Source organism: Pseudopodoces humilis, chromosome 7 (genome assembly GCF_049639895.1).
Source record: "Pseudopodoces humilis isolate 2021_Gansu_Grassland_sample_001 chromosome 7, ASM4963989v1, whole genome shotgun sequence".
Taxonomy (NCBI): Eukaryota; Metazoa; Chordata; class Aves; order Passeriformes; family Paridae; genus Pseudopodoces; species Pseudopodoces humilis.
The window spans coordinates 19,234,562-19,260,253 of NC_142206.1; the positions used below are offsets into that span (position 1 = coordinate 19,234,562).

General features: G+C 36.9%; 1 protein-coding gene across 2 annotated transcripts in view; it reads left to right on the plus strand.

Annotated features, from left to right (window-relative positions):
• PDHX (pyruvate dehydrogenase complex component X) overlaps positions 1 to 25,271 on the plus strand; it is a 33,785-nt gene extending 8,514 nt beyond the window's left edge. For both annotated transcript variants that reach the window (XM_005522389.3, XM_014252156.2), the window contains exons 3-11: positions 2,549 to 2,649; positions 7,309 to 7,508; positions 8,752 to 8,850; positions 13,478 to 13,649; positions 15,074 to 15,221; positions 17,367 to 17,425; positions 20,092 to 20,250; positions 22,450 to 22,514; positions 23,769 to 25,271. In XM_005522389.3, coding sequence (XP_005522446.2) covers positions 2,549 to 2,649; positions 7,309 to 7,508; positions 8,752 to 8,850; positions 13,478 to 13,649; positions 15,074 to 15,221; positions 17,367 to 17,425; positions 20,092 to 20,250; positions 22,450 to 22,514; positions 23,769 to 24,033 — 1,268 coding nt within the window. In that variant the 3' untranslated portion in view covers positions 24,034 to 25,271. The remainder of the gene's footprint in view (positions 1 to 2,548; positions 2,650 to 7,308; positions 7,509 to 8,751; positions 8,851 to 13,477; positions 13,650 to 15,073; positions 15,222 to 17,366; positions 17,426 to 20,091; positions 20,251 to 22,449; positions 22,515 to 23,768) is intronic.
• Positions 25,272 to 25,692: the final 421 nt, after the last annotated feature.

The following is a 25,692-nucleotide window of genomic DNA, read 5'->3' on the forward strand; positions in this document are numbered from 1 at the left end:
GTTAATGCAGTTTCATGTAGATTCCTGTGGGTAATAAAGTCATTCTCACAAAGATAAAACTATGTTTCTAAAAACTTGTATTTATTATGTATGAATTTAATGTTGATGAAAGATGATAGACTGACAGCCCTGGAGACCAAAATCCTCTTGTTAATGTGGGCAGAAAACAGAAGATTCAACAGTGTTGACAGCATCCACACACTATGTAACTCAGCTACCTTTTGAGATATCAGCTCCAGGGACTTCGGTATCTGTGTTCAGTCAACTCTGATTTTATTTGCAACATTAAGAAATACAGTTTGTATCTTGTGATTTGGATACTTGTCTGTCAGTAATTGAACAGAGCACCAAGGCTATTGGATGCCAATCGGATCTCCTGGAAAGAAACTTGGCATCAGTAGAGATTCTAGGCATTCAACTTAGCTGTGGGAATTTAATCATTAAAACAAAATCAAAACCAAACAAACAAAAATTTTAAAAAAACAAACAAACCAACAAAAAACCTGAAGCCCACTCAATTTTTCAAGGGCGTTATTGTAATCTCAGAGAGGTCTGGTTCAGGCAGCTTCTGTTGCAAACACTGCTCTCTTAGTTTAAAGTGTAAGAGCAAAGATATGCTTTGCAAAAGTGTTCTAATCCTAATTATTGGGAAAGCTGATTTGTAGTTGACATCAAACTGGGCATCAGTTAAGACCTATCACATTTATTGCAGTTTCTAGTGAAAGTAACTACGGTCCTTTCTGTTGCGCTTGGGTACTGAAACATCCACAGGACTTGAATGCTGCAGTGAAGTGAATTCTTATACTGCGTTTATTCAGTTGCCTTTCAAATTTGTGGTAATTTTATGGCTGCAGCAATGAGAGGAAAACAAAAAAAGTAATGGAAATGTGGTTTATCCAGTTCTCTGAAGACTTTTCCTGTTGCCCTCCCTGTGGAAGACAAAGTTAGTTTTCCGTGAACAGCCTTAGGTACCCAAGTTGAGATGTGAGGTGTGACAAACACATGGATGGTGATATTTGCTTGGCTGGCCTATCCTGCTGGAGGTACTGCTATCGGTCTCTGAGCACTGATATTTATTTTTAATGGTGCAGAATGCTTATAGTCTGATGGCAGATTAAGATACAGAGTTAACCTCCTTTCTACTGCCAATCTTAGCTCTGCAAATTACAGAATTTGCCCAACAATTTGATTTTTTAACAGCTGAGAAGTACTTGCCTAATGATCTGATATATATGGCCTACTTGAATTAATGATCCAGTGAAATTAAAACACTTGTATAGAGCCTGGAGTTTTGACTTTCTCTTATAAACTGTTCATGCTCCAGTTATTGCAAAGTGCAATGTGGCTGTTAGATTATTACATTAAAAATATGAAGTATATTTCTCTATCAATTTCTGTAATAGGAGCGTTTATGACTTATAAAACTATGTAGGTGACTGTGCTTTTGATGTTTGCATTTAACAAAAGTGAGGCACGACACCTCATTTTCCCTTTCTAATTGGTGTAGTCCTGAAGCAGGAATTCTTTTCTTTTTTTTTAATATAGCGTTGTCTCTTTGCCTAAATGTGGGTGGTAACTAGGTTTTAATTCTGCTCCTTAAGCACAGTAGAGTGATACCAGTTGTTAAGCTAAATGCTTAGACAGGTTATGGTGTTATGGTGTTTCTGGTAACGGGGAAATACTAAAATTTTACTTCATATAAAATTGTAGGCATGTTTTAGGCTTGAATGTGTTGTGTCTGTAAGGAAAAAAAGCTGTATTTTGTTGGAAGCCAAAACATTTCAACTACCTCATAGTTTTTACTCTAATGGCAGTTTAATGTTGGACAGCTAGTCAGTATTGATTTGTTGAAATAATCCAAACACATAATATCTTTATCATCTGCTAGCAGATATAGATATTCTTCAAAAGCAAAGGAAGAGTGTGCTTCAAAATTAATCTTGGATATGTGTAATGTAGCAAAAGCAATTTCTAGCACTTGTGCATATTTTTATTTCACAAAGTCAGTATGAATGAATGAATGCTTAAAAAGACCTTTCTGAACTATATAGGAGATTAAGCAAGATTGCAGCTGTGCTTTCCCAAAGACATTAAAATTCCTGAGGTTTTTATTTGAATGTCTTTAATAGTGTAGACACCAGTACAGAACTACGATAGCATTGTCCTAAGCAGTTTTATATAGGTTGCTGGTGGCTAGCGGTGAATGTGGAAGGCTCAGTATTTTAATCATGGCAGTGCTATTGATTATGGGGTTCTGGAAATAAATTTCATTGTGTGTGTACTTCCTCTTGGAAAGCCTGCTGTAAACATCAGTACTTGGAACATGTCAGTATTCTACCACAGCAGTTTGTGGTTCTTGAATCTTGGTGATTTTATTTGGAAAGGAAAGGCACTATATGATAAGTAATGATGGGGGATAAACTAGCTATAATATATATTAAAGAATACAGAATGACTATATTATATGATGAATATCTATCTTCCATGATTAAACAAATCTGAAAGGAAGTTTAGGGTAAGTATTCTTAAGTTCTGTTGTGTTTTGCAGGTGACACAGTGAATGTTGGAGATGCATTGTGTGAAATTGAAACAGACAAAGCAGTGGTTACCATGGAATCAAGTGATGATGGCATATTGGCTAAAATACTGGTAGGAATCATGCATTTCTCAGTAGGGTATTATAACTTCAGACAGTTGTTTAGCATATTGCCTCAAAAATTAGTTTTGATAGCTAAATTTCTGCTCAGCATTCAGAAAATAGCACTTGCTTGCATTCCTGGAGAAAAGTAATTGCTCTGTTTGTCCCACACATCTACCAGACTGTTGGTACGTGGTGTATGATTCTTTATGTATTTAATTTTCACTTAACCTTATTGACGTGTTTGTTTTGTATGCTTTACACCTGGTGAATTATGTCCATGAAATATTGTAGTTTATGACATCTCTTACTTGGCGTTATAGGAAAACAATTAACAATCTGTTGGAATATGGAATTTTGGGTGATACTTTACCCAGGATGTGTTGTCTCTGTGCTAGGTTGTCTTGTGCCAGTCATTCAGGGTGGAATGTTATATCAGAACGGTTCTTGGAGTTAATAATTTCCTCTATCAAACTTAGATTGATTAAGCTTATTGTAAAGAACAAGAACTGGGATGAGTTGGAAATTCTCCAAACCAGTCTCAGCTGTTTCTTCTCTCCCTCCACAATAATTAAACAACAGGCTGAATTGCAAGGATTTGAATAAAATAAATAAAAATATGAGAGATGTGTACTTACAGTAAATATCATGTCATTTGATCAGGGAGGTCTCATCTAGGGACTATCTGCCCCGTGAGGTGTGGATCACATAATCATACAAATTAGGCATACTGATAAGAATTGCAGTCCAGCTGCTTAGGAAACAGCAGAATGGGCACGGGTACAAACTGGTTCCTGGAGCTGTGAGAAAATCCAACCCTACTGACAGTGAGACGTGTTTCTGCTGCTATTACAAAAGCTTTTTGGATTGGTATATTAGACTTCCTATCTCTGCTACTGTTGCATTTTCTTACATCAGCATGTATTTGCACAGTTATCCTTTGCAAAAATAGAAAAGGCAGAGTAATTTCCTGTGGGGCAGCATTTGAGAAGCGATGTTCTGTTTGGTATCTTCCTTTTTTGAATAAGCAAAGGCAGCATCCTTTGCAAATGTGAAAGTCTCAAGATAGACGAGAGGCTGGGATAGGGAGGAGAAAGGATGTGAGATGGAGCTCAGCTGTAAATGAACTCTATCAGGGTTTACAAAAATTGTCATTAGTATTTAATTTCTGCAGGATAACTTGCATTTAAGCACGAGTGTATATAGAAAGAGGTTTTTAAATATTTTTCCTTCTTTTAATTGCGTTAAAATGCTTTCATTATTTTTAAATCTCTCTTCTTCAGTTTTGAATGTTTCTGAAAATCAGTTTCCCCCTAATAGCCTTGACAAAAATCTTGTGCAACCTATTCTGCATTTGCAGACACTACTTTCTTAGATAATGTGAGGGGGAGATATGGGGATTCTCTCTGTCAAAAGTATTAAAGAATTAATCTTAGAGAGATATTAAAAAAAAAAAAATTGAAATTTACTAAGTTTCTTTAATACTAATTTATGATGTCTACGAGTAACATTAGTATTTCAGAAGTTGTGGGGTTTTTTGTTTCCTGTCTTGTATTTCAAATGCATTGTAAATTTCAAAATTTCTCTTTGTGTGTTGCTCTTGTGGCACATTTTTTGATAGATCAAAGGCAGACTTTCCAGCAGCTACATGATATCAGTGTCATGGAGCAGTGACATTCAGCCTTAGTTATATCCGTCTCATCCAGTAACAATCCAGTGCCAAGAGCTGAACCTGAGAAGATGTCAGAGGTAGAAAATAACTATAGTGTCTTTCAGAATAATGGAGGGGAGAGAGCTTTATTGGAGTAACATGAACAGATCATTATGCAAACCCAATTTTTAATGGATTCTTTTAATCCTTGGAATCTAGAAATGGTGGGCATAAGAATTAGAGTACAGAATGGCTTTTATTCCAGTCTCCTAAAAAGTATAAAAAAACCTGATGTTTCAGCAACTAAAATAACAAGAGAGCTGTAAGATCAGGAATTTTCATGGTTTTTTTTCTTTTTTCCATAGTTCAGATGTGATCCTTGGTTGTCTTGCTGCAGTATCTGGTGGATATTTCTGCTCTGTATTAGGTCTTCAGTAGATGTTTGTGGAAGGTTTATAAAACAAGCTGTGCCAGGTTTGTGGACGGGGTGATGATTTCGTATTGAAAGATTGTCCTTCCAAGGACAGAAGTTTCACATGTGGTGTAGCTGATGGGAATTCAAGAATGTTTTGTGCCTCTGAGTTAGCATCTGGCTGAATTTAATTCACTTACTAAAAGAAATGAGAGAAAAATGGTGTGCCTTTTGATGGCAGCTACAATTCTGAACCATCTTGATGGAGTTCAGTATGGAAAGCTTGAGTCAAATGAGCATGCTGTCTGCTTAATGCTTTGGGTTTTGCATTTAAAGATAGGAGGTTCATTAGGTTAAATTAATTCAACTTCTGTAACCTTTCTTGCTTTTTCTTAACTGTATAATCTACGTATGGTTTAGGATGAGCAGGCTAAGAGCGAAATAGAAACTCATGCATATATATTTCTTCTCTATCTGAATAGGTCTTCTAATGATCACATCTGATTTAGTGTCAAATGCATTAAAAGATTAAATAACTGAATGAAATATTAGAAGGGTAATTTCAGAATGAATATTATTCTTTCAATAGAGTTTCTTCTTAGCTTAACACTGATTTTTTTTTTTTTTTTTCACCTAAAATACAGTTCAATTTGGAACAAAAAAGATAATGATTGTTTAAGAACTGTAATTAATTGTTGAGGAATAGACTTAAAGCAGGTACTGGTCTTGCAGCTGCAGTGGGAGCTGCAGGTTTTGCCCTGGGTGAGGGATGTGGTGGGAGCACCAGAAAAAGGGCTTTGACCTGGTGCTGACCCTTTGCACAGTAAAGGGCACAGGGACCTGTGGCTCTGGCTAGGTGACCGGACACTGGGACACAGCAGGAGCCAAGGGCTCAGCAGGAAGACCCCAGACTATCACAGCACAGACTGAGGGTATGAAAGCACAGGGATTCCTTTGTTTGTGATCCTTCCTCAGAAGCACCAGCTTGAGCTGTTTTTTTGTTACTGGGCCACAATTAGAATTGCTTTAGGGATCTGAGATTCTGCTATGGGAAACCCAGTCAATCTGGTGAGGAAGCCCTGTCTGAATGTGGGGCAGGGCATGCAGGGTGCCAGGCAAGGCACCCTGGAGGTCACTGGAGCCACCCACTGCAAAGGAGCTTTGGTCCCTGCTCACGTGGTGGTACTGTGACTGCCAGAGTGGCTCCTGGATGTTCAGACAGGACTTTACAGGTTTCCCTAACATTAGTATCTGTTACCATTTTCTCATTCACTACCTAAAGGAGAATTGGTATGGAAACCACTTTGTATAAAAATTCCACTGCAGAATGAGCCAGCATAAGTTCCATCCCCTTTTCTTCCAAGTGGAGGAAATCAACATTTACTTTATTATATATTTGTTAGTGACTAAAGCACTATTCTGCAGTGGCAAAAGTCCCAAGGGAATTTTACTTCTCTGTTCACTTTATCTCAAATTTTTTCTCCCTGGCATGGTCACCTGTGCTTTGTTGGTTTGTCAGCAAAGCTAGGATTTTTTTGACTCTTCTTAGCTGCATAGAGCCATAGAATCATTGAATGTTTTGGGTTGTAAGGGCCCTTAAAGATCATCTTATATACCAGGGGTGCCATTCACTAGATCAGGTTGCACATGGCCCCATCCAACCTGGCCCTGAATGCTTCCAGGAATAGAGCATCCACAGCTCTTATAGGCAACGTATTCCAGTGCTTTACCACCTTTGAGTAAAGCATTTCTTTCTCACCTAAAACTGCCCTCTTTGATTGTAAAACCCTTGCCCCTTGTCCTGCCTGTATAAAAAGACATGTATGTTCTTCTTCCCTTTTATAAGACCCTCTTGAATACTGGAAGCCTTCTATAATGTCTTTCCAAAGCCACCTCTTCTCCAGGCTGAGTAACCCCAGCTCTCTCAGCCTGTCTGTAGAAGTGCTTCAGCCCTCTGGTCATCTTCGTGGCCCTCCTCTGGACCCACTCTTAACAGGTACATGTCTTGTAGAGGACCTCAGACCTGGACACAGCACTCCAGGTGGGATCTCACAAAAAGGGAGTAGAATCATCTCCCTCGCCCTTCTGGCACACTCCTGCACTGCCTTTCTGGGCTGTAAATCCACACTGTTGGCTTGTGTCCAGCCTCTTATCCCAGAACCCTCAAGTCCTTCTACTTATTTCAGCTTTCTACATCTGAGATTCTGGGGTTCTCTGAAGTTTATGCAGAGTTGTTTTTTTTTTATTGTGGGTAATGGAAATGTAGCAGTGACTCAAAAATCCAGGAGATGAAAAGTTAAGCAAAATTGTAACAATTTTTTTTTCTATTCTCATTCTGAGCTGCAAAGGCTGTGTGTATGAAGAGTTGCTTTGATTTCTGAGTGCTAACTTTAGGTGTATGGGATTTGTGGCATAATTTAATGTTCCTCTTCTTATAATAGCAGTTATAATTAATTTCAGTCTTGAAATTTCTTATTAATAGTAGCAATAAAATGGGATATATCTTACTGATGAATTGTCATTCATATGCCTGAAACTTCAAGATCTACCAGTTTTAGTCATATTAGAGCAGACAGTGTAATATGTAACTTAATGTTCTTAATTGAGGTGGAAGAAGGAAGCAAAAATGTTCGCTTGGGCTCACTAATTGGTCTTCTGGTAGAGGAAGGACAGGACTGGAAGCAAGTTGAAATACCAGCTGATGCTGCTGAGCCATCTTCTGTGGCTCCACCTGCACCTGCCTCAGCTCCTGCAGCTCCTTCAGTTTCAGCTCCTCCTAAACTGCAACATCAACCTGGGAAATTGCAGTAAGTTGCTATGTTTGTCATGAAATGGAGCTCTTCATCAGATCATTAAAACTGAACCAATAAATATTTTTTGTCCCTTTTTACCTAGTAGAAGGCTGTTAGTTTGAGAGTGTTTCAGTCTGATGTGAGATGATAAACCTTGCAGGCCTAGACTATTTCTTTGCTCATAAGACTGGTAAGTCAATTCAAACAACATATTATTAAAATTAAATTTAAATAATGATTTTATTCTGTCCTGCAATTAAATTATGAAGGATTATAAGCTTACAGTTAGAAAGAAGTTGTGTTAATACAGGATGGACAATAGTGCTTATGCATCAGATACTAGGTGTACTTATGCCTTGTTTTCTGTTTATGTAGGGAGGAAAAAATAAAGAAATGGCACACTCTAAGGTATATTGTATTTTTGATATTAGAAAAAAATTATTCTAATATTTTCATAACAGTGCAAAAAAATTTAGTCAGTTTATGTGCTCTTTTTTAGTTTGGTTTGGATCTGTTGGTATTGTAAGCATTGAAAACATCTTGGAGGAGGGGTCAGCTCTAGAGTGTTAGTCAGGTAACAATAATCCATAATCACTTTGTGTCCCAGGATATATCCTGTTTGGAGGTATTACTCCTTATTTGCACTTATTTTTTTTTCCCAAACCTCATTATCTTTTCTATCTAGTTTGCTGCGTTCTAAATGCTGCCAGCATTTAGGCTTTTCTCACGCAGGTGGAAGACAACTGAGGTCATTGCCCAGGCATTACCTGTAGTAGGAGGATGGTCCACAAAAGGATCCTTGAAAGGATTATGTCTTTCCTTGCAGTACCAAAGTCAGAAGTGCTGTCTCACTGCTACTGTGAGAGATAGATCAGCATGTTTGTAACCAAATGGTCATTTAGGACATGGGGTTTTTTTGGCAAGGGCTTAATGGACCATTCTTAAAATTCAATGAGGTGCAAATATAGTCTCCTTTAGGAAATAGTTGATAGGAGATTTTGTGGAAATACTTTAAACCAGATATTTATTCTTTTGAGTGTGTTGTTCCTTTGCATCTAAGAATTCTAAAACATTTAGAGAAAATGTTGGATTTTCTTCTCATTTCAGAAAGCAAATCACATTAAGATGCATTGGGTACTCTGCGCCAATGTGCTGTGCTTTGTAGCTGACCAGAGAGAAATATAGTTTCTCATGATGTACATTAATGAAATAAGGTAATATTACTATTGAAATTTTTTTTTCCCCCTCATTTCTTCAGGGTTCGCTTAAGTCCTGCAGCTCGCAACATTCTGGAGACACATGGACTAGATCCAAGCAATGTTACACCTACTGGACCTCGAGGAATCTTCACTAAAGAGTATGTAGATAATTTGATAAACCTACAACTTCTGATACTAGAGCAACCTCCATTAGGTTAAAGTTTGCTTATTAAAAAAGCTGTCTTTGTTCCATTTTTTTGCTCTGGATGGGTTTAGTTGACTTTGAAAAATCTGTTGAAAAGATAGGGAGAATGGATTAGGAAGTATTTGCAGAAGTCCTTAATTAGGCAAACGCAAAACATTTATTTGTATTTTTTAAGTCACATCTTAGCTGTGTGCTACTGCTGTCACATTTCTTGCAGCTCAGCCTAATGTTGGCTGTTGCCTCCTAAGAACAACTATTAGCTACCACTGTGGATCTTAAGAATTTTAGTTCCCAAGATGCATACAGAGCCAAAATAAAATATCAGTGGCCTGTTTTCTTCCATTCATTTTCTTCAGATCTTTTGCTTTTTTGCTGCAGTTCTGTTCTAAAATCTATCAGGATTTTGTTTTTTTCCATTTTTTTTAGTCTGGGGGGAGCAATGAATGGAATGAATTCCAGAATTCTGTTTTTCTCCCACTTTTGTTTGTCTTCTCTATGATTTAAAGAATGTTTATTTACAAAGCTGTGGTTTGTTATGATCTAGTAGTTTTATGTACCTTTTTGAGTATTCCAATGTAATGTTGGGCACTCAAGGCTTTGAGTGACAAATTTGAGTGTAAAAAATGTGGTAGATCCAGGGCATTTAGCCTTGAAATGATGCATTCTCTTCACACGAATATGTATGTCATTGGAAGTGAGGATTTTGGCAGAAATAAATATTTTTGTTCTCAGTAAAATTATTCTTTTTGACAAATAACTATGATTCACTTACACAGACTTTGCTGGCTGCTGTTAGTTTAGTTCTATTCAGACAATCAGGACCAGGTCACTGTACTGCAACTGGAGCCAGAAAAGTGGCAGACAGTTTTTCAAAGCTTTGTTGTTCTTATGACCTTTGGCTGAGTTGAGATGTAATAAGGAATTGAATAGATAGAATATGCTATGTAACAGCAAATCATCAGAGAGAGTTCTTTCTTAATTATGTAAGTGTAATGGTAATTTATGGTGTGTAACGAGGCTATGGCAGGTGGAAACCCTCTAGGACTTTGAGCTAACAAATCAACATTTTCTAGTTGTCATGGAGATCTAGCAAAGATTTTTTTGTAGTTATGAGAATTATCTAGCAAAAATAATTTATTTTTAAAACTTTTTTTCATACAAAAGATTTGACTATGAAATGTCAATTTAAGATGAAGAATGTCTGAGGCTTTCTAACCATTCTTTTGAAATGGGCTTAATCTTTCAGATGCCTACAGACTCTGCTCTTATATTCAGTTTGAAATGAAATTTGCAGATTTTTATAGAGAGCTGCAGCAGATATTCAGGGAAATATTTCCTTTGCTGCATTCACCAGATTACAAGAAAGATAGCGGGTTACGTAAGCAAGGAAGATTCTTTCCCCCAACTTTCTATCTTTAAATTCAATTAACTGTAATACTTGCAACAGCAGTTGGAACTTCCACTCTACTGGCATTTCTGTCATGACCCTCTCCCTTAATAAACCAATACTTTATTTTATTTATCTGTATACTTTTATTTATTTATATTTCTCATATGTGTTTGTTCAAGGTTGAATTACTGTTGTCTTTTTCCTTCCAATTTTATTGTTGTTGGTTTTGTGTGTGACTTTTTTTACCGAGTGGCAGTGGTTTTTTATTTGTTATTTCTGATTGATATCCTCTTATATCACTTAATATAATTTTCTTCAAAAATGTCTTAGAAAAATCTCACAAATTCTGTCAGAGATTGTACCATGTTTCTACTTGTCAGCTCAGACACTGTTTGGGAGGGCTATATTAAAACTGATTGTTTCAGCTGCTACTGCCTTTTCCCATTCTGTTTCACAGTGGTTAGGGACTTAAAAATGCAACCGTGAAAAGGCTGCTTACTGAGAAACCATGTTTTTCTGAGGCTGTCTTGCTCCCAGATGTTGGTGGGGATCTCTGAGCTGCTCAGGTATTTTCAGCTTGCAAAGAACCCACAGCACACACATGGAATGTTGTTTTTCTGGAGATTAAATTCATGTGCATGTATTCAGTATGAACTGACCCTGGGATCTCTGCTGTGTGCAATTTGTTAGCTGCCATGTGGGAGGAATGAGTTCCTTCTATAATGATAATGCAGTAAGTCTGACAACGTGGTCTTTTCTGATGTGCTCTGAAGTTCTGATGTGCTCTGAATCTCTGCTAACCATTTTCCTTCTTCCAGGAAATCTATTAATTGAGTAAATAGGTTGTAAACATGTGAAAGGGAAATATGAAACATATGAAAGGAATTGGGAACAATTTAGTAACAGTAATTGCCACCACAGGAATCTTGTGTCAATCCATGCATCTCTTGTTGCACCATTGGATCCTCAGAGATTCTTAGGTGTCCATATAACCTAACTTGTCTATATCAAGAAAAGTGTATTTTGAACACAAAGTACTCAGTTTTCTTTCATCATTCTTTGGATTTTGGCTAACATGAAGTGAAAAGACTACGCACTTCTGTAGTAGTGGTAAACTGAAGTGTAACAGAGTTGCCAGAATCTGCATATTTCTAATAACAGTTTGGTAAGGCATATTTTTGTTTAAAAAATATTTAATAAACTCTCATATCTTTTTTGCAAAGCAGGCTGCTTTTTCATGTTTGTTACCTCTCTTTCTCTGTTACTGACCCATGTTGATAGAAATTTAGAGTTGTTGGAAAGATGTGACCAACTCTTCCTTTTCCAGTTATAATAAAATATCTATTTACCTGACTTGTACTTAAACCTGTTAAATGTTATTTGCTTTGATGTCTCCTCTGACTCTACTTATATTCAGGCTTGCAGTGTTGCAACCATGACAATATAACATTGCAGTTCCTGTTTTTTTAACCAGTTAAATCATTTGGAATTTATTGGGGGGGGAATCTCTATTCATATGTATGTATAACAAATATATGTGAACGCTGATGTTTATATATATGTATTTTGTGCAATACAAATGAGTTTCAGAAAGTCTTGAGCAAATATTTTAATCTAAAAATAAGTTAAATTTTGGCAATACATTTTCCAGTTAGTGCACTAAAACCCACCAAAACCAGATGGTCTCTCCTATGACTGCCAAGTGAAAGCCCTTAAGAAAATTTTGGTAGCTTCTAATATGTTAACCAAAAAGCTTGCGTTATGTTATGCAGTCACTTTTTATGTCTCAAATTGTCATGGTAGGGAATTATTTTCATTCTATCAAATATAATTTTTTTCCCTGATACAGTAGTTGTGTCAAATATTAAACACTTAATTTTAAAACAAATTTTGTCTAGCATGTTAATTTGGGAAAACAAGTAACAACTTTTAATTAGGAAAAATTTTATCTTGAGCTCATTCGGTTTTTTTTTTTCAATATTGTTTGTTGAAGTATGTGTTGAAGGTAAGAATAAATTGAAGCAAGTCAGCAATGGTAAAAGGCACTATGTAGAGGCTTTAAATTTTCAATTCTTGTTTCTAAAGTACTACTTTTTAGGAAGAACTAGGAATGCATAATGTCCTGAGATTTTGTTCTTTCTATAAAAATTTAGTAACAAGCTCTTGGCTGTCACTCAAGAATCACTCAAGCAGTAATCTACTGAAATTAGATAGCTTGAAGTGCTCATGGCTTGTGTTTTAAAACCTTGGTAGGGTTGTAAGGAGTCTGATTTTTAGTTTATTTTAATTTCCTCTGCCAGTTTGTGGAATTGAACTTTTGTGTACCTGCTGCATCTTTCTGAAGTGATAGAGATTTATCTGGGGTATATGATACAGGCTTTTGTCAGCAGATCTGGAGAACAGAGAGAGGAGATCTACAACTGACTTACCTTGCACATGTCAGTGGTGTGGAAATGCAGTTATTTCTGTCCATGCCCTGTCAGTGCTGGTCTTTAGCTTGTTGCTTTATGAATGCAGTGCACCTGGAGCAGACACAATGTCATGGCTTAGAGATGGGAGTCTCTCCTGTCTGTCATACTGTGCCTACAACAGGAAAATTTTGTAGCTGTGGTAGCTGTTTCAGTAAAAAATGCTTGGCTTTGTTTCTCCAGTGTGGTGTTAGGAAGTATGGGCCTGCATAACGTCTGTGCCTGACTCTGCAAGTTTATCTCAGAAAGGTGCAGAGAAATGAGTGATAAATGTATTACTCAATTTTCACTTAGCACTAAACAATTACATTAAATTCAGATTATTACAAATATAACAGATGAAACAGCTTTTACTTGAGACTTTATAGCCTGAATAAATGTACTCTTTTATTTAGAAGAATTGTTGGTGCAATTCAAAAATAGCTTTGCATGCTTAGTTAGTGATGATTGTTATGCTTCTCTAACACAAATGTTTTCTGTTACTGCATATTCAGACCCTTTTATTTGTGGAAGTTAATGAGAATTTACTAAAAAGATACCACAAAGGCAACACAAAATTAATATAGTTCAATAATAATTTATTTCTTAATGTTTGGTTTGACAACAGAAATTCAAATGTACAGAAGCGGCTAATTGAATAGAATAAGTGATGGAATAGTAATGCTTAGGTAATTGTTAAATAGTTTCTTTGTTGTCACTATTTCACTGTGTTTAATCACCAGGGATGCTCTCAAACTTCTGCAAGAGAAGCAGAAAGGTAAACCCAGTGAATTGAAACCTGTGGTTTCTCCAGCTCCTGCTGCAGTGCCTTCTCCTTCACAAGCAACAGCTGTGACTTCTTATCCAAGGCCAGCAATTCCACCAGTTTCCACGCCAGGACAACCTGCTGCACTGGTAACACTCCCGCTAAGATTTCAGCATTGCTACAGCTGAATAGTGCAATAGTTGCTTCAGTAGCTCTGAGATTTCTAGATCTGGAGAGAGGAAGGAAACTAAGGCCACCCAGATGTCAAGCTCAGTGATGTGCAGTTTTTAGTATGTTTCATTGATTCTGAGGCAATGTAATTAAAACTGTGAAATCCTTGAGGTGATGGTCTGCGTGAAATGATGAAAAAATTTATATTGCAGGCCTTGGAGAAACTAGAATGATGATTTATTTTTACTGTACTTGATTTGTTTACTTTCCTGCAAGATCTAAGTGTCCATTAATGGGTTGTCAAGAAGTGAGGAAGGAAAAGGCTTCTTGGTGGTTGCCTTGGAGAGTAGTTGTGAAAACTCTAGACCCTAAATAAGTTTCTATGTTAAATTGAAATGTTAGAAATACCAGAAAATATTTTTTTAAAGAGTAAATGCCCTTGCTGAAATATACATTATTAGAAATGGAAAAGCTTTTGTGAAAAACATTTTCTGGCTCTAGAACTATATTTGATGTATCTTACCATGCTGAATTTTACCATGTAGCTACAATTCATAATATTCAGAAAATGTTGAATTTTTTTTTTTTTTTGCAGTGTACAAAGAGCCAAACAAAGAACTCAAAAGCTCAAACTTATATCCATTACAGAGTAAAACATTTCTATGATTGCACCAGAACATACATATTGCAATATATTGTGTGTTGAGTACTATTGAATATGTACTAAGGATTCTGTGAAACCTTGTATGTTCAAGGGATATGTGCTAAAGATTAAGTATATAAAATAATGTTTTACAGAATCATTTATCTTGTTTCTTTCTGTAGTCACTAATATTTTAAGAGATTTCTTGCAAGTTGACCAGCTTCTAGGAAGAAGTTTGCCATTAAAATATCTATATATTGGATATATCTGGGAAGAGAGAGAAGAATAACAGAAAAGATGCAGTAAAGCCTATCTTAAGGAACTTACACAGGGATTGAAAAAGCAGTAGTTTACCAAGGAAATGTTATTTTCTGGTTTAAATGGAGCAGAGCATAATCCGCGTAATATGCCAAGCCTGGAAGATGGAATAGTGCTTTTATTCTCTGGCTGAAAAGAAATGCCTCAATATTTGGGCATTTTGGTTTTTTTTTTTTTTTAAACAAAGTTAATTCTATACCATAAAATGGAATTATTCTGTAAAACCTGTTGTGTTGGTCCCAGTTAATAGGAATAGACTAGAACACTCAATGATCTTTGTCATATTTATTTCAGTAATTGGAATGCATCACTTTTGGATAGGGGATAGTTGATGTGGGCAGGAGTCACTGATGACAATGCATAAATGCTGGAGCCCTTTCGCCAAAAGGGAAATGTGTTTGCTGTCTTGATATTTAATATGCAGGATATGATTTCTTTCAGGGCACATTCACAGAAATCCCAGCTAGCAACATCCGAAGAGTTATTGCTAAGAGATTAACAGAGTCTAAAACCACCATACCTCATGCATATGCTGCTGCTGACTGTGCCATTGATGCTGTTTTGAAATTAAGAAAAGAATTGGCCAAAGGTTAGTAGTCTGATTAACGTGTAGTAATACTAATGTGGTTATACTAACATATAATTTGTCCTGTTTGCATAAACTTCCCCAGGAGGTGTAGATTTTATATAGGTAGCATTCAAATAATTTTTTTCAGTATTCTGTATGTTGGACTCAAGCTGTAGTTCCCAGCAACTATGGAATTGGACAACTTGTCAGGATACAGGAAGACAGGGGTGTTACTCTGCCAAATCACACTTCACTCTGAAGTCGTATTTTCCGCAATGATCAGGCTGCATAAGCAAATAGTGGTGCTCTGTTTGGTGATGGAAACATGCACCTCCTAGACTGGTACTAAGTCTGTGACTTGGGTAAAAAAAACCTGTTATTTTATAGAGTGAAGAAACAATAGGGTGGTTTTTCTCCTACTATACTTTTTTTTTTTTTAAAGACCACAGATTAGTTCAAAGACTGAAGACATTCATGGGAGAACATAGCTGTCTGCACAAGGGAAAAGTACATAAACATAAAAATTTCACTTGGTTTCTTTAGTGTTGTTCCATTAGTTCTTTTTTTCTGGTACCATTTGTGTAGTTCTCAATAGTTCAGCTTTGAGATGTTTTTCCTCATTACCTCATTACAAGAATGAAAAATTGAGTTTTAGATCTAAGACCCTTCAAGTTTTCATCTAAAGCTTCATGATTTCTCTCATAGTTTAAAAGTTTCTAGGTTCTAATGGTAGCTTTCCTAAGCCATGTGAGCTCTGCATTCAGAATAAAACAGCAGAATAGTTTTAGTTTACATTTTTTTTGCTATACTGATTGAGAAACAGAGGCAGACTGTTCTGTACTACTGACTAGCCCATGCTTGTTTATCTGTTTGTGGGATCTAAAATTAAATTTGACTGGTATATTCATATTTCCTAGATGATGATACAGGAGCTACTTCTCCTTCCACTGGAATTTTGAGTGACTAATTTTTAATGCAACTGTACCCAGGTCATTTTTCTACCTGTTATTTTTCCTAATGGTGTCTTATCCACAAGTGAATGTCAAAGACATTTTTTCTGATGCTGATATTTTCTTCAAATAGCAGCAGTTCATAAGGAATGAACCAAAAAAGGATCTTAGGAATACTCACTTGAAATTTTTCACACCTCTCCTGCTGTTTTCAATTCTTAATGAATATTTCCTTTAAATGCAGAGGTGAAAAGCCATATGTCTTTTCATGAAATAGAATTGCAGAGCTTGTCTTTGTAGATTTTTTTATGTTTCCTCTGATAAAAACTACGGTATTTTCTAGTACTATAAACTTCAGTGATGTAGGGTAAAATATTACCAGATGTGGATCATTTAACTGTATTCCTGCTCTACTAGTGGACAGTGACATTTTTGTCAAGGGTTAGGAATGTAGTATGTAAACAGAAACCAGTGTATATTTGATGACCAAGGTATAGGTTTGTCTGATGTGACATTCTGTCAGTGCAGCATAGTAATTGCAAGTTCCATTATGTTCTGTTGGAATGCTGTCTCTCTTCTTATACATAGATTACTAATCCTGGCAAATGTTGCAGGCCACTTATGTGGTAAGTGGATACTTGGTTCTCTCCTCCAAATTTGTGATGACTTAAGAATGTTTCACTTGATATAATTATCTATAAATTACTTTCCCTTGCAAAAATATTTCTAAAGGTATGTATGTTACATGCCATAAACCAGATTTGAAAGTTAAGCAGTTTTGCTGCTTGATCAGTTTTGTTGTAGTAGTGATGGTGGTGGAAGGATAATGTAGTTTTTTTAATTGTGAGACTGGTGAGTTTAATATTGCGTAAATGTCATGCATTTCAGGGTAATCTTATGGCCTAATCTGCTTTGTATCTATTATCCCTGCTTCTGCTGCCACTCCTGATTTTAGTTACCAGTTTCAGTCTCCTGACACTCTCCTGAGTGTCTCTGCATGAGATTTTTCTTGATGCATATGCCTTTGTCCCAAGGAGGAAAAATGTTTTCTTGCTTTTATTATTGGAATTTGAAGATAAGTGTCTTTCTGTTAATGTTTCAAATAAGTAAATCTGCTGAATCACTGGAATCTTGTCATCAGACAAGTGCTGATACAGCAAATCATATGAACAATGACTGTTATCCTTTTTTTTAATTCTTCTAATTCCTTTTGCAGATGACATTAAAGTATCTGTAAATGATTTTATTATCAAGGCAACAGCAGTTACTCTGAAGGTAAGCAAATAATTTGCTTTAAAAATAGATTTTAATAGTAAACTGCCAAGTAGACAAGAAAAGTATTTTGTGAGTCTATATGGAGAGCTGAATGGGATCACAGTAAAGCTGGTAATTCCATATTGCTTATTGTCAGGTTTTTTATGTTTCTAGGTAAAATTCTCTTCACTGTCTATGCTGTGAACTGTAAAAATGAAAACTTCTTAGTGAAGATCCACTTACTGTAGTTAACATCTGCAAATCACAGTAGTTGCTTTGTCAGCAGACTAAAGCTATTGTCAACATCATTAATCTAATCTTAGTTATTTCTTTTAGTTATAAACATTTATCTAAGTCTTACACCAATCTTGTTATTACCTCAGGTGTATTCTGACAGCACGTTCAGTGATACTTACTTTGAAATAAAATTCTTCTGGCAGCCACTATGCTCATTGCTAGGAATTCTCATTGCCTGGATAACCTCACAATGATATAAAAATGTTGGAAAGGATTAGAGAGCTGGTTTTCTTATTTGTGAGGATAATTTGAACTATTTACAAGTTGAGAGAGGAATTTATATTTAAGTTGGGGAACTATTCGTATTCCTATGGATGTATGGAATTGAGAGAACACTGGACTGGAAAAGACTTAACAGACTTCTAGCTGAACATGTACTAAATATTAATGTATAGTTTTAAGAAATATAGCTTAGGCATAGCTTAATGTGTAATTGCTGTTTGGACAGAAAATAGACAGGATTCTGGGCAGTTTCATAAGCAAGTGCCTGAGAGAAATTTGAGGCCGTATTTACACTGGAATAAAACTCTGCAAGTTAATACCAAAGACAAAAGGAGGAGCCAAATACGTCTGCTGTACTTTTGTCAGATGTGTATGTAACAAGAAGCTTCTTTTAGTGGCCTAATGAAACCTTTGTGAGGAAATAGTGATACCCAAATTTACTGTCAACTGCTGTGAGTGTTGGATGACTTCTCTGCACCAGAGAGTGGGTGGAAGGAATTGAGACAGAGAGCAAGAGATTGTGTTTTGTGTTCTGAGGGGGTTGTTAGCTTTTGAGGTGATAATAATATTGTGTTGATATGGAAGTAAACAATAAAATTCTTCTATCCTATTGCTTTGTTAGAAATCTGTGCTAGCATTTGTTTGACTATTACAATAATACATTAAAAAACCCCAACATATTTAACTCAGTATGTCAGGAAACAAGTTCATGATCAAGCTCATGTCTCATCTACTTTGTCAGCATTTCAGGAAAAGATGTGGGCAATTGCTTTGAAAAAGAAAACACACACCTGTACCTCTCCCCCCTCAAGCCGGGTGGTGCAAATACATCTTCAAGTTTAAATTCAAGGCAGTTTCGCTGACTCTTTTCTGGGGACTCTTCAGAGAATATTTTGCTACTATTTTATTTCTGAACAATGAAAAACGTGTTCTAGCTTTAAAGAGCTGACTACAGCTGGCTTTACAGTTTGATTGTTTGGCACACACCTCAAGATACTGCTTGTATCGGTTCTTGAACATGCTAAATTTCTCCTTCACTTATGATATCACAAGTCCAGTTATGAGTTCTGTGTTTCAGCTTTGTCTTGCTATTTGATAGCCAGGACTTTATGAATGTGCCAGTGGGCTCACCAGGTGACAGCCCAGTAGAGCCATTCTTCTTTCTGGGACAAGGAGGGAGAGAAGTACGGAGGAAGGAACTAAAACTTCCAGGCTGATATCCTCAAGTGTTTGGGCTTCATAACAACAGCTCCTATAGCAACCATCCTTTAAAAAGAAATCTTTCATTGTTGAAGTGACAAATTCCATCCCTACCATCTCTTTTAAATATCTTTATATAAAGTTGCACAGTACCCACTTCAGGGTATCTTACAACTGTGTAAACCATGGGACTTCTAGAAGTTTATTTAGTTTGCAAAGAAGAGTACTAAATACTTTATTATGTTTTCTCTTTTATTTTTATTTTTTATTTACACTATACATTCTGGCGTTGAAGAATAGGAACTCGGAGTACCATCATACTACTTCTTCCTAGGAGTGCTGTTACTTTAGATAGACAGTAGAGTCACTTTTGATAGTGTGTCCCTCCCATTTTTTCTGGAATACCTTCTTCATTTCATTAAACTCAAAAAAACTAAATGAAATTATCAGTAAGCATCTCAATTTTAAGTTAGCCCACCCACAAAAAAAATATGATGCATTTTAGGAGAACATATGAATAACAGTGAGTGTACCTGCAGCATATTTTATTTGTTGAGAATCATGCTTGAAAATCATGCAGTGAAAAACAGCACATGGGTACAGTAGGATGTCTGTTTCCATGCTTTACAATTCAGCATCCTGTGATTTATTTTGTGGGAGACGTTGCACCGCTTTGAAGCTTTACATGCTGGGCCATCATCACATGGTATCAGTGAAGAATTGGATTTTTTGGATCATTTGGATTTTTTTTTCCTAGGAACACCAAACAAACTTCCGTCTGTCCTGCCATTCTTAGTTTCTGGATGCTTTTTGCAAAGTAAATGTAAATAAAGTCAGTGCAAGCTAATTCACTTGGTGGATGCCTGTATGTAGATATGTGTCTTAAAGGAATTTCCTTTTTTTCTTAATATCTGATTGCACTGTTATTCTTCTAACAGCTGTCTTTTTTTTAATTGTCTATGTTTTAGCAAATGCCAGATGTGAATGTAACATGGGATGGGGAAGTCTGCAGGCGGCTGCAGTCCATTGACATCTCCATTGCCGTGGCAACGGACCGAGGGCTCATTACGCCAATCATAAAAGATGTTGCTGCCAAGGGAATAAAGGAAATTGCTGCCTCTGCAAAGGTGGGTCTGAAATGTGCAGCAGGCTGAGGAATAGACCAGCTGTATGGTTTTCTGTAGCAGAAATTGTAGCGTGACCCAGATACACATCAGTAATAACAAAGGCAGTGGATCTAAAGCATTTTCAGCATTACTTACACTTCAAAATTCTTACTAATTTTGCAACTCTTTTCATTTTTAATCAACAATAATATCATGTTATTTAGTTGAATGGTGACTAGACTGCTTGAAAAATAAAACTATACAGACTTTTTCGATTTAATATAATTGTATTTCTTTAATTCTCAAGAGAAGGATACTTAATGCTAGTTTCATTACTATTTCCAGTCTTGAGGTTTGAGATTTCAGGTTGTGTTTTTTCCTGTTCCCAGAAAATTTTTCATGTCTGCTATTTTACTCTCTTTGCAGTTATATTATAGAATGTATTTCCATCTGCATTTTTTTAAATATGCAGTTCAATTAAGGATGTAACATTAAATTCCTCAGACTAATGAGCAGTATTTTGCATAGACCAGGTGCCAGTCAGAGTGATATGTTGCAGTTGTTGCCAGATAAAGGAGTGGGTTTTGGCAGACAAAGTAGAATGAATGATGAAATGTCCCAACACAGGCCTTTTCTTGTCATTTAATGACTGCTAATCAAAGGCCTACAGTATCTGAGGAATGCAATGGAAGAAGATCCTAGGGCATAAAACTGTCCCCAAACTAGATACCACTGCACTTTGTAAATGCTTGCCTTTTGTGTGAAACTACAGAAACCATAATAGTCTGTGGTCACAGAGGGGAACAGCCAAAATGCTGTAGCAGAAAAAGATGGGTCACACCACAAAGCATTCATAAATGGGTGTTTTTAAGATTTTTTTTACCAGTCCATTTTGCTTACTTTATGTAGAATGTGTTGTGAAAACAATTCCTTACACTAATAGCCACTTGAGGAGGAAGGTCAGCTGATATTGTTGTGGGGTTAGTGATAGAATGAAGAAGAAAAGTATTGTTCAATGTTGTGGTTTTGTTATCATACCCAATACCTGTAATAGTGTGAGGTACTGCAAACCTCTCTTACCACAAATCAATGTCCTGCAGTTTCTGTGATGGAAATGCAGCTTGTGTTAACTTCAGTGGGGCCACGATAGTGAGCATTCCCCTTGCCTTTCAAGTGGAATATGTGTGACATAGATGTCCACACCAACATCATTTTGCTTTTCAATTTCTTCACTGAATTACTGAAATAAATATGTACCTGACATGCACAAGGGCGAGGCTCTGGAACTGCAGCTGCTTCTCTGTCAGTCTCCCTGGAGTTTAGCAGGCACTTCCTTTTTTGTGTAATTGCTTATGTATCCCTTTCTGCTGCATGATAATTTTTACTTCTTTCCAGGTCATGTGCATCCTGGCACTGTATTTACATCATTCAAATAATGCAATTGCACAGATGCATCATGCTTATATTGACCCCGTTGTGTGAATGCTATTCCCATGGCTATTGCCTTGACTAATTATTCAGAGATGAGAAAAAGCCTAAAATGAAGCTCAAAATAAAGTATCCTTGTAACTTTGACATGCTTATTATGATTTTTCAAAGTTTTGTACAACTCTGTGATCTTGTCTTGGAACGTAGTGTGAATTTCTTAGGCTGTATTTGAACATTTCTTCTGTTGAATTTTAAAGGAAAGTCTCACAAATGAAATGGAGATCACAGAAGGAGTGGCCTTAAAAGGCACCATTCAAAAAATAGTTGATGGTTTAGCTGGGAGAAATACATTCATTCAATTTGGTAGAAAGTTCTGAAATGGTACATGTCAGTTTCTTTAAACAAATATTTTAGGAATACTGTGTGTATATCAGTATTTTGCTAGATAGTCTAAAACCACCAGGGAGCATGGTGGTTCCATTGTAAAAACTGGAACAGTATTTGTAAAGTGAGAGAACAGCTTTTATTGAACAACCAATATTGGTATGAAAACGAAGTTTTATTGTCCTAGTCCAAGTCAAATCATTGCAGTCCTAGTCTCTTTGCCAAATCACTGCAGACAGAGCAACAGTGTTGCTGAGGTGCTTCCCTAAATCCAAAAGCAGGTGACTTTTGCTGATTTAATGTCTGTGTGGTACTTAAAACATCTTACTGAAATAAAAAGAATTAGTCTATTACAACACACTAATTGCTTTCTTTTCTCTGCTGGTTTTCTTCTTTGATTTTCTTTAGGCTCTAGCAAAGAAGGCCAGAGATGGAAAACTGTTACCAGAAGAGTACCAGGGAGGATCTTTTAGGTAAAACTAGCAGCATTTAATACATGCAGCATGGGTTCAGAGCCATTTTATCCTCAGCTATTCCACTGTCTTTTAATGCATTGCTTCTGAAATCTTGCTCTGTTTAGGATGAAACTCCATGTGATGATTCTGAGGGTCAAACCTAGACTGAGTGTCTTGTCTCAGGGAGAAACAATTACCTTGGTACAGGTTCATTTCATCTGTACTTGGCACTGGTGAGGCCACACCTTGAGCCCTTTTCAGCTTTGGTTCCATCCCCTCAAGAAAGACGTTGAGGTGTGCTGGAGTGTGTCCAGAGAAGGGTCCGCTGGAGCACAAGTCTTATGAGGAACAGCTGAGGGAACTGGGATTGTTTAGTCTGGAGAAAAGGAGGCTCGAGGGGGACCACATCACCCTTCACCCTTTCTGCCTGAAAGGAGTGTAGTAGTAGTGAGCTGTGGCTTGGTCTCTTCTCCCAGGTAGTAAGTCACAGGAGAGGAAATGGCCTCAAGTTGCACCAGGGGAAGTTTAGATTGGATATTAGGAAAGAATTTTTCATGAAATGGATTGTCAAGCATTGCAGCAGGTTGTCCAGGGAAGTGGTTGAATCACCATCCCTGGAAGTGTTCGAAAAGCAGGTGGATGTGACACCTGAGGACCTGGTGTAGTGGTGAACATGGCAGTGGCCATTTGATGGTTGGGTTGCACCATTTAATCATTTTTCCACTCTTTGCCATACCTATAACCAGAAAGGAGGAGATGGTGTGCCAGCTTTCTCCATAGATAACTTGTCACAGGAGAGTCCAAGCCTAATATACCACTCCACAGGTGGTGACATGGACAGAAATGTTTTTCATGTGCCTGAGTGATACCTAGATGCCCAAATTTATTCTCTTAGTGGATACCAGCCGCCATTGTAAATCGCAGTTTTGAGGTCCAGTCTAAAACACATTTGGCTTGGAACACCTACAGGCAAAATATATTTCAAGACCTTGCTTTGCTGGCTTTCTCCAGTTCTGACTTCAGTGTGTGCAGTGCAAGAATATATTGCTGTAAAGAAATAGGCCTTCTAAAAGGTGCATTATTTTTAATTTTGAAAATTCCAAACCCTTGAGAGTCTGAATGTGCTCAACTGAAAACAGTTCAGATCTATTTTTAACTTAATGGGTTTTGCCTTGAAGGGGATTTAATCATAGTAGTTGTTAAATATAGATTCTTTCTTGTTGGGAGTATGTAATTTCTGATGTTACTGAAACTCTTTTCTGTTTTATTTAGTATCTCAAATCTGGGCATGTTTGGCATCAGTGATTTCACAGCAGTCATAAACCCTCCTCAGGCCTGCATCCTCGCTGTGGGCCGAGCAAGAGCAGAGCTCAAGATTGTGGAAGATGAAGAAGGGAATGAGAAACTTGAACAGCATCAACTCATGACAGTGACTCTTTCGAGTGATGGTCGAGTTGTAGATGATGAACTGGCTTCAAAGTTTCTGGAGACCTTGAAAGCCAATATAGAAAATCCAATGCGACTGGCCTTAAATTAAACTCAGTGAAGATTGCTTCCTGTTTTGACAACTTAGATAACTATTATATACTTAGGGTTGTTTTTCTGTATAGAGGAGTAAATAGCTGAAGACGGACAGTTAAAAATATTTAATTTATGAATTAATGTGAAACACCCATGATTTTAGTCTTCTGTAATAACCAGGTTTCGTACTGCAAAGCTAAAAGACTAAAGTACCACATTTATTTAAACACATAGTACCAATGGTACATGTTTGCATAGAAAAGTCAATCTCGTCTGTAAAAAAAACCCTCAATAAAACTTTATGAAATATTAAAGGGAATAATAGAATAATTTGAGTTGGAAGGGACCTTTAAAGGTTGTCTAGTCCAGCTTCTCCTGCAATGACCAGGGATGTCTTCTGAGCCCCACCCACCCTGACTTGAATGTTTCCAGAGATGGGGGATCTTCTACCTCTCTGGGCAACCTGTCCTGTCTTTTACCACCCTCACTGTAAAAATCTTCCTTATATCTAGTTTGAATCTACCTGCTTTCAGTTTAAAATTATCACCCCTTCTCCTATTGCAACAGGCCCTGCTAAAAAGTTTGTTCTAATCTTTCTTAAAAGCCTCCTATAAGTATTATAAAAAACAGAACTTAATTGTGCAAGCAGTATTCTCATAGAGGTCCCAGTATGAAAGGTCAAATTTTGCACACTGAATAGTTGCTGATTAATGCTGTTCTTTGCATGGATGGAATGTAGATGTAAGTAGAAGGTGTTTCATCATCTGTGTATATTGAAATGTAACTTGGAGGCTCAAGTGCAGTGGCCTGAACTTTAACAGAATTAGATTGGCATCTTTCCTATATATAAATATGGAATCACATATTGCATGTAAATGTTACAAAATAACTGTGTTTACAGGACCTCATGAGAATATAAATTTTCTATAGAATTATGGGAGTTTGTCTTATTCTGGTTTGTGCAAATGCTTTTTCCTAATGATTTGTAGGAATTATGGCAGCAGCTCAACAAGTAAACAACTACTTGCAAGATAACCTTTAATTAACACTGAGGTGAGAGTTTTTGCTAAATGAGTTTGCTTCTTAAGCTTCTTCTGATATCATAAATTTCACAAATTATTAGTCTGACTGTAGGGAGAGATTTTTGATTACCAGATACAGCTTACTGTACAGGAATGGACAGTAGAGTCCAAGAGTTTCTTATTTCCAAGAGTTTCTTATTGATAAACCATATTAAAGATCGGTTTCTAAGGATTTATTTTCAATTTGAAGTGGTTCAATTCCAATTTTTCCAAAGCTGTTTGACAACTTCATATTACTGTGAAAAAAAAAAAAAAGGACCAATTTCTATATTGTCCTTAATGTACAAGAGGCTCTCATTATTTGCTGAATCTGCTCTGCCCAGGAGAATTTTTCAAGCCAACCATCAATCTGATTTCCTGCTTTTCACTTGTGTGTGTGTGTTGCTGCAGTGGCGCTGTGTGTTCCCCAGCATCCCTAGGTGGTGCTCCCGCAGGTGAGGGCTGCATGGCTCTCTGTGCCAGTTCTGCATGTGCTGCCATCCCTTCTTGCGAGTGCTTTTCCTGTGCCCTCGGAGCCACTGGAAGGCGCTGCTGCATGTGAGCGTGGGATGGATGTGTGTCCTGTCTCACCAGAGTGTGTGCTCACATCCACT